At 32.6% G+C, this 9,521-nt stretch overlaps 1 protein-coding gene across 1 annotated transcript; it reads right to left on the reverse strand.

The window, feature by feature from the left end:
* Positions 1-4,675: 4,675 nt before the first annotated feature.
* On the reverse strand, positions 4,676-9,315 carry LOC134702435 (probable small nuclear ribonucleoprotein Sm D1). The gene is made up of 4 exons (XM_063563339.1): positions 9,117-9,315; positions 6,067-6,143; positions 5,499-5,699; positions 4,676-5,130 (listed from the first exon to the last, which is right to left on the reverse strand). The coding sequence occupies exons 1-4, from the start codon at positions 9,128-9,130 to the stop codon at positions 5,021-5,023; spliced, it is 402 nt and encodes a 133-aa protein (XP_063419409.1). The 5' UTR covers positions 9,131-9,315; the 3' UTR covers positions 4,676-5,020.
* Between the last annotated feature and the right edge of the window lie 206 nt (positions 9,316-9,521).

Genomic DNA, 9,521 nt, shown 5'->3' on the forward strand with positions numbered 1-9,521 from the left:
AATAAGGTAGTGGAAAAGTCCATATCATGGAAATAAAAATCTGATGATTTTTCGAAAAACCAAAATAAGAGGTACACAATTGAATTAAATGATAAGGAATCTGAAAAATATTCATTAATTTATGACAAGTGTCTTAAGGAAGTTGTGGATATAAAATAGGTACGCCCAATATGAAGTTATGACAAAGTCCGTATTTTAGATAGAGAAACATCAAAAATATTTTTACAAAAAAATCGAAATAGAAGGTCCATAGTACATTAATAGATTAAAAATGGAGCGATTTTAGAAAAGTTTAACAATTCGTTTTGGAGGTCACAGTTGGAAATACCTGATGGGTGCCCCCATATAATGCAATGTTCAAGTCCGTATCTTATATAAAGAAACCCCTTAAAATATTTTTAATAAAATGAGAAATATATCCCTTTTTTATATATAAATAAGGCCGTTAATTTTCTCGTTTGAATTGTTTTACATTGTCATTTCGGTGCTTTTTATAGCCGACTTTGTGGTATTGGCTTTGCTTATTGTTGAAGGCCATACGGTGGCCTATATTTGTTAATAGCTGTGTCATTTTGATCTCTTGTGGACGGTTGACTCATTGGCAATCATACCGCATCTTCTTTTTTATATTATAATTTATGATACGGAATCCAAGTAAAAAATAATTAATAGTTATACCAGTGACGGATTCAAGAAAATTGGGATCCGGCGGTTTGAAACTCTTTTTTAACTTTCAATGCATTTGTATGGGAACATATATTTGGAATCCTCTTTTCTCCTGGATTGGACCCCCTCTCCATTTAAAAATGACTGGAAACCCCAATGTATATTAAATGGTTGATGAGGAGATGCGCTTGCATAACCGGCGAAACATGTTGTTCCAGTCCAACGGACATCATTATCACTATAAACCATCGCTTTACAAAGTGGTGTACAATTGAGTGTGAAAGAGACAGATCTACATCCCAAAACAAAGTGAAGGAACTGTGATCAATTATAGGCTACAGTACGGCCTCGAATGTTTGTAAATTCATGCATTTTTATATAGTAAAATTAAATGTGTGTTTGTACAATTTTAAGTATAACGGAGGACATTTCTGAAACTTCTATAAACAAACAAATTTTAACCTTCTTCTTATTTCAGCCACATTCAAACATCCTTATACTTAATGTAGTAAGTCGAGTACACCCTATCAAGCTAAAACATGTTTGAAAAGTTTACAGGATGTGCATTTATTAAAATATATTTGTGTTATTTAGAAAAATGACATCTTCTAATGTATCGTAAATAACTTTGAAATCACTACTAGAATACAGTGAAATAAAGACTGATCATACAGTTTCAAAATATACAAGCTCGACTGATCGTACAGTGAGAAATTCAAACAAGTGTAATTTTCTTATTTCTGGCTTCAAAGATCTGGCTGAAACTTTTACCACCACTTAGAATATACTCTATTTAGTAAATTAAGTCTGGATTTTTGCGTTAATTTGTACAGTAAGAGTGCAAAAAGATTGTATTTAGGTTCACCGACTGATTTTCCTTAGTGATGCACTTGGAAATCTCTTAATTAAGGCAAAGATACGAATAATGAATGTGCTAAATTTAATTGTAAACCATTTGTGAATATCGATGTCAGCTGAATTAATCATTAAGCAATGTACAGATGAACATCTTACCGTTTAATATAGTATATCCGACAAATTTAAAATGTGATCCAAAACGTTCTCGCTTCGAAAATCGCGACTTCCAGAAAGTGTACAGAATAGTATCTACACTGTGAGGATTTATTCACGAAAAATTAATTTGGAATGATTACAAATTAAATTCAATAATTATCGAGTTGACGTTGGTACGAGTTTACAATGGTACGGGATAACTATAATTCAATTAAAGTCAATTGACAGTTTGTGTCATTAACAAAACGCCATGATAATCATTATAATATTGTTGTTTTAGGAATCTCTTTTTACAAGTTTTCAAGTCAATGAGCAAGCAGTAAAGGAAAACTTCACCTACCTAATTGATGGTTTCATTCGGGACTATATTTTAGTATACATGCTTACTAGTTTCTGTTAAGGTAATAAAGGCTTCAAGATATCATACCCGGTATATTATACAATGTAATTTGAATGCTATAATTTGTCAGAAAAAGTCACTCAAACGCAATTACTTGAACGAGTACAGATCATAGAAAACATTGGTCCATAAATTAGTTGAAATGTGGACGTCATCTACCTTGGATTGACTGCGACTACTTGTATAATGAGAATTTAAATGTGTGCCAAGGATTTTTCTGCTGAGTGAAATAATCATCTTTATATCATCCTATTTGGCCAACCTGTTCAATGTTAAGAGAACTAACATACTTTGTGTGTCTATTCATAGGCAGTTGCTGTCTGTCATTGTAACTTTTTCCACCAATGATATTACTTTCATTTTCGGCTATTCTAGAATAGGCCACAAAAACTTAACCTTGATCACTGATCTATAAAACGAGTTAGAGGTCAGATGAAAACTGTTGAAACCAGAACACAAACAGCATGCAAGGTACCAACAAACTAAATATAGTTATCCTACTACTCATAATAAGACAAAGAAACATTACAAATTTTTTTTTTTTTCAAAAAGTCAATGAACCTTGGAAATTAGATTGAGTACAATGGACATATGATATACAAAAACTTCTTAACATAAGGCATCTATAACAAAGTATTCCAGGATTTCCACTTTCTAAATATCAAGATTTTACGTAGCAGTATATTCCTATATATGATATTCAGCTTTCTGTGACAGTTCTGAGTTATCAATTTTTTTTAAAATTTATTCACAACATTTTGTGATTTAGCTGGCTTTTCCCCAGATTATATATGCATGGATTGTCGCTTGCTCAATCATGTGTCTGTGATAGAAAATTTGGACAATTCAACACCAACATGATTTATGATATTAGTGTTTTTAACTTTTTAATTTATTATTCGGAACGGAACGGAATAATAAATTAAAAAGTTTAAATCAGATTCAACTAGATTACTGATTCTAATCATCGTCGGAACGAGAGGGGGAAGGCCTCTTTTAAAAAATATAATTACCGATGGAAGGAGAAAGACTTTTTGTGTAACCTGCCTTTGTGTTAATTTTTTTTATTATTGATCAATTCGAAAATGCTATCTAAAACACATACCACTCATGCAAAAAGAGGTGTCAGACAATTTTTTTATCATACTGCTTTTATTACATAATAGATGTCTGTTTCCGTTCGATTCCGTTAAATACCAATTCCTCAGAGCAATTGGTACTTTGCGGAACGGAAAAATAAATTAAAAAGTTTAAATCAGATTCAACTTGATTACTGTTTCTAATCATCGTCGGAATGAGAGGTGGAAGGCCTCCTTTAAAAAATATAATTACCGATGGAAGGAGAAAGACTTTTTGTGTAACCTGCCTTTGTGTTAATTTTTTTCATTATTGATCAAGTCGAAAATGCTATCTAAAACACATACCACTCATGCAAAAAGAGGTGTCAGACAATTTTTTTATCATACTGCTTTTATTACATAATAGATGTCTGTTTCCGTTCAATTCCGTTAAATACCAATTCCTCAGAGCAATTGGTACTTTGCGGAACGGAAAAATAAATTAAAAAGTTTAAATCAGATTCAACTTGATTACTGTTTCTAATCATCGTCGGAACGAGAGGTGGAAGGCCTCTTTTAAAAAATATAATTACCGATGGAAGGAGAAAGACTTTTTGTGTAACCTGCCTTTGTGTTAATTTTTTTATTATTGATCAAGTCGAAAATGCTATCTAAAACACATACCACTCATGCAAAAAGGGGTGTCAGACAATTTTTTTATCATACTGCTTTTATTACATTATAGATGTCTGTTTCCGTTCGATTCCGTTAAATACCAATTCCTCAGAGCAATTGGTACTTTGCGGAACGTAACGGAAAAATAAATTAAAAAGTTTAAATCAGATTCAACTTGATCACTGTCTCTAATCATCGTCGGAACGGGCTGTTGAAGGCCTCTTTTTTAAAATATAATTACCGATGGAAGGAGGAAGACTTTGTGTAACCTGCCTTTGTGTTAAATTTTTTATTATTGATCAAGTCGAAAATGCTATCTAAAACACATATCACTCATGCAAAAAGAGGTGTCAGACAATTTTTTTTATCATACTGCTTTAATTACATTAAAGATGTCTGTTTCCGTTGATTCCGTTAAATACCAATTCCTCAGAGCAATTGGTACTTTGCGGAACGGAACGGAATAATAAATTTAAAAAGTTAAAATCAGAACCAATGTTTCTAATCATCGTCGGAAAGGACGACGTGAGGTCAGTCTAGATATCATAATGCATGACTTGCAAATGCGTTAATTTCATGATAATTTATCAGGACAATCCGACATATTCATCTACAGAATATTTCCGGATGTTATACATTATTACACATTTCACCTGTGAAGATGAGATTAAGTATACATTTGTGTTATTTGTATATGGAAAACCGTAAAACACAGAAATTTTAAAGTTTGTTTTGTTTTAAAGATTTTTCGAAATTTTGATAAATGCCCCCTTTGGATACCTTAAATGAAATACTGTTCCGTTCCGTTCCGTAAAGTACCAATAGCCGTTCAAAGGCTATCAGGCAAAACATAAATTTGAAATAATTGGTTTTATCTTATTTTATTTCTGTACAAAAATGAGGACAGATGAAACATGACATGACATTAAAATGAGAAGAATGTAAATGATTAAAATATGTCCATGTGAAAATGCTTCATTTCTTCCTTACTTATCTTCATCTGTTTATCTTCCAACTTGCGAATATTTGAAAGAGTTTCACAAAAGAATATTTTTTCCTTCATGTCTGCATGTTATGAAGAACATTATAACAAAAGGATAAAAAAAAGTTACAACATAATGTTTTGCTGTTGGTCACAAAATAATATATTTTGCTGTAGATTCCCTTTCTACTTTCACTTTGTCTTTGATTTTACACATATAAGAGTTTATCGTCGTCCTCTTGGTGGCCCTCGTCCACGACCTCTCATTCCACCACCACCACCACCACCACCTCTGCCGCCACGACCACCCCTTCCACCTCTACCTCCTCTGCCACCTGAAATAAATATATAATTTACAACTACTGTGACAATCAAATCAAGTATCAAGTTAATAATTTATTATTTTTCTGAAGACTGTGAATCAATTATATGTGTATGTAATTAGAAGAGTCTTGACGCTCATTTGAATACTCTATATTAATCTAATAATGTATAATAATCAGAATTATAATCTTTTTTTATTCAGTCACAAATGTCCTTTGATTCAACAGCTATTCTTTTTTCATGGTAACTTTTTCGGGGAAATGCAAACAATATCAACTCACACGTCATGTTTACCACTGCTGATTAAATCCTTTTGATTTAGTGACTTGCTGTCAGTAATGGACTTTAAAAAACAAATGTAATTTTGTTGATTACTTACCCCTATCCCTACCACCTCTAAATGCACCACGTCCTTTAGGTGTGTCATCTATCAGTAATGTGTCTAGTGGCAAACTGTCAGGTAAGATGTAATATCGGATATTGTTACCACGGATACTAAGTGTGTCCAGCTGTACTGGGTCTTTGTTTTTCACGGTCATCTTTACAGATTTTAAATGGGTATTCATGCTGACATCAACCCCTATAAATATAATCATCTTTCAATGTTAAAATTTATATATCTAAGCTTCAACTTGATTGTATTATGAATAAGGCCAAATTAAATAGCAAGATACAAAGTTAAAAGCATAGTAGTCAAAATAAAGGGTTATATTCAAGGTTACTTAGTTACATTTGGTTATCTTTCCAGTGATCTCAGTGACAGCTCACTATCGGACTAAAAAATTCACCAAAATACAGTACAACTACAACTTGTGACTTGCTCTTAATAATCTGCTTTGTTTTAACAAAACATATTAGGAAAGTGTCCAAGGCAGGGACCTATATATTTAATTTTTTTAACTAGAAAATTTATAAAAGTCACAGGATAATAATGACAAGACATTTACCTGTTACTGTTCCATGGACCTGTGTTCCATTCTTAAGTTCAATAGTGACGGTCTCGTGGGACAATTTCATCAAAAATCTGAAAACAAAATCAAAATTGTCTAGACTCATCCAGATCATCTCACAAATTAAAGCTCTACTAGGCCACACCAATTTAATTTCTTGTTCTACGGATTTTTGGACTCCAAAAATTGGGGCGAGCGAGCGATTTGAAAATTTTAATAAAAAAATCTTTTATTTGCAAATTTTTGAGGCGAAGCTTAAAAAGTAAAGGCGAGCGATTAAATTTTTTTTTTGTAAACATAAAATAGTAGGTTTTGACTATATTAAAACTTGATTTATCACTTGTACCTTGACATTTCTTTAATTTATGAAGTATTTTTCCCTGTTCAACAAGAAATAATTGAATAATTAAATCTGGTCTATGTATGTGTGACTGACAATGAGACAATTCTCCATCCAAGTCATAATCAGGTTCAGAACAACCCCTTAATGTTGCGAATATCCCTTTTATGAGGGGTCAAAATAAGTTATAATATATTTTTTTTTGTAAAAACACTTTAAGTACAAAAGGGCTTATATTTTCCCAAAGAACTTTAATATTTGGTATTAAATGGTCAAAACATGTCCAAGAATTTTGTAATATTCCTGGACTTTAACCATGTTAACACATTTACTTTAAGTTACATATCATTCAAAATAAGTGGACCCATCCCTCCTTTAGAAAAGTTGTTCAAAATATAATGTATTTCTCCTCTTTTTGAGTAAAAAATTCTAAGTTGTCAAAGGTTTTGTATAGTAGCACTGTACAAATCCTTAGAATTTCTATTTTCTTTTCCACAACAGTAAACATGGTAAAATGACCCCTTCAAGGCACTTGTCTGAGGGAGGGTTGATCCCAACCTAATAATAACAAACATAGGTCAAAGTACGGCCTTTTACACAGAGCTTTGATCAAGACAAACCAGCAAGCTATAAGGAACCACAACTTAGTATTGTACACAATTGGAACAGGAAAACCAACGATCTAAATTATATTTCCAAACGGGAAAATACCAATAAACCACATCAACAAACGATAACTGCTGAACGACAGGTCCGTGAATCAACAATGACAGGTGTACAAACCTGCAGCAGGTATGACCGTAACCATACATTATAATTGCAGTTGAAGGCAAATCCTTCAGAAGTTCTTTGTACTTTATTTTAACAACGAACATTTATTTATAGGGAATATAAGTTATGGGGAAAGAAACCAACGTTTTGTTCTGTATTGGTATTTCTATTTATATCGGAGCACTCCCGCTTGGAATAAATTGGTTTCATGCTGAAACAAATATTCTCGCAGATCTCTACAGTGTTGTGGGGTGCTGATAGGTTTAAAATCGTTAATAAAACAAATGTTGAGATCTTTATATAATATTTACAAAAAAACGATGCGAGAAATGGACATGATCTCATTTCCGGATGCGGGAAGCGGGAATATAATAAAAATTAAAAAAATCTGTTTTGAAAAAAAATAGGTGCGGGCCGGTCTGTCGAACAAGGATTCAAATTGGTGTGGCCCTAGTACTTTATTTCAAAATGTAAAATATTTTGCATGTTTTACTTTTTAAATTGTTGGTCTTTAACTTAATTTTAACAGTGAATACAATGTATTCGGAGGACGACGCCAAATGATACCAATAAACGACCAATTTTTGCGGTCGTATAAAAATATCTTACACCTGAATACAAATGTAATCTAATCAATATTTTGGGACAAACCCTTCCTTATTTTAATCATTTTGCTTAGAATACTGCAAAATAATATACATCAATTGATATTATATAAACATGAGACATATTTAACATGGGTGCTGAAATTACTACATCAGGTGCCGATCTAACCAGGTGCCAATTTGACTACACTTAGACCCAAATGAGACCAGCTTGGAAGGTATCAAAACTATATTTTGACTCCAGAATCGGGAAAATCAGATAATATCATAAACATGACTTGAACTTTTCTTGAACTGAATTTTAATGTGCGTATTGTTGCATTTATTTTTCTACATTGGTTAGAGATATGGGTGGAGATCTCGCAAACATGTTTAACCCCGCAGCATTTTTGGGCCTGTCCCAAGACAGGAGCCTCTGGCCTTTGTTGGTCTTGTATTATTTTAATTTTAGTTTCTTGTGTACAATTTGGAAATTAGTCTGCATGGCGTTCATTATCACTGAACTAGTATATATTTGTTTAGGGGCCAGCTGAAGGACGCCTCCGGTTGCTTGAATTCCTTGCTACATTGAAGACCTGCTGGTGACCTTCTGCTGTTTGTTTTTTCTACAGTCGGGTAGTCCAAATAATTATGACGTCTTGAAAGGCTATATTATTTTTCTTTGACTTTGATGCTGGGTTTGTCCAAATAATTATGACGTCTTGAAAGGCTATTATATTTTTTTTCTTTGACACCTTACATGTTACTATGTTACTTCGACGTTCTTTACGTCTTGAAAGGCTATTATATTATTTAAGAAAAAAAATATAATAGCCTTTCAAGACGTCATAATTATTTGGACTAACGATCGGGTTGTTGTCTCTGACACATTCCCCATTTCCATTCTCAATTTTATATCTTGTAAATAATAGACCAAATACAATATATTTATTGAAGACAAATATCTGTAAGACAAGATTGAAGCAACACAAATGAAGGAAGAATAATATCCACAAAAAAATTTCCCGTTCAAAAGGCAAAAACTGAAAACAGGTTTAAAATTTGTGCCGATACTCTGGGCTGAAGGTGCATATATTTATCTAATGAAAAGGGCTTACAGTCCCGATAATACTGCGTTCCATCATACCAGAAAATATGTCACAGAGGGAGGAACTCCACATAAATTGTTCAATACATTTGTATAAGATCGTATAAAATACTTAGCGTGGGGCACTCGTCAATTTAATGGGCGTTTTCTTGTTGAATGATTGCAACAATCCTCAAAATAATGCTATCATTACATCGAACCTTCATTCGTGTATATATTTTCTAATTATTGGAATTGCTTTTACCTCACAAGCTTCATGATTACATGGATTTGTATACCATGTACAGGAAAAAATATTGATAATGGCGGCAACCGGCTCGTCTTGTTTACGTATAAACGGAACGCTTTGCTGAGTGTCTATTTTATTCTATACATAAAACATATCAACGACCTGCTGAAAGTTTTTAGCGACTGGTACCAAATGTTTTCTCTTGCTGTTACCCTTTTGTAGGCAAAGTACTAGCTTTTTAAAAAACCGACGTAGTTGGCTGGATTTCTATCCGTTTCTTCAGTTTCTTTTCGTTTGCCTTATCAAATTGTAACACTTGATTGTTATATTTTTCATTGTTGCATAGTGTGTCAAACTGTTTTATTTTTTGTCTGTTTGACAGTGAAATTTCGCGTTTTTCCATTATATTTTCGAATAAAA

Source organism: Mytilus trossulus, unplaced genomic scaffold (genome assembly GCF_036588685.1).
Source record: "Mytilus trossulus isolate FHL-02 unplaced genomic scaffold, PNRI_Mtr1.1.1.hap1 h1tg000463l__unscaffolded, whole genome shotgun sequence".
Taxonomy (NCBI): Eukaryota; Metazoa; Mollusca; class Bivalvia; order Mytilida; family Mytilidae; genus Mytilus; species Mytilus trossulus.

Coding starts and splice junctions, on each gene's coding strand:
- LOC134702435 (XM_063563339.1), bottom strand. Junction 5,700..6,066: donor GGTCCATGGAACAGTAACAG/GTAAATGTCTTG, acceptor TTATATTTATAG/GGGTTGATGTCAGCATGAAT. Junction 5,131..5,498: donor TAGAGGTGGTAGGGATAGGG/GTAAGTAATCAA, acceptor TATTTATTTCAG/GTGGCAGAGGAGGTAGAGGT.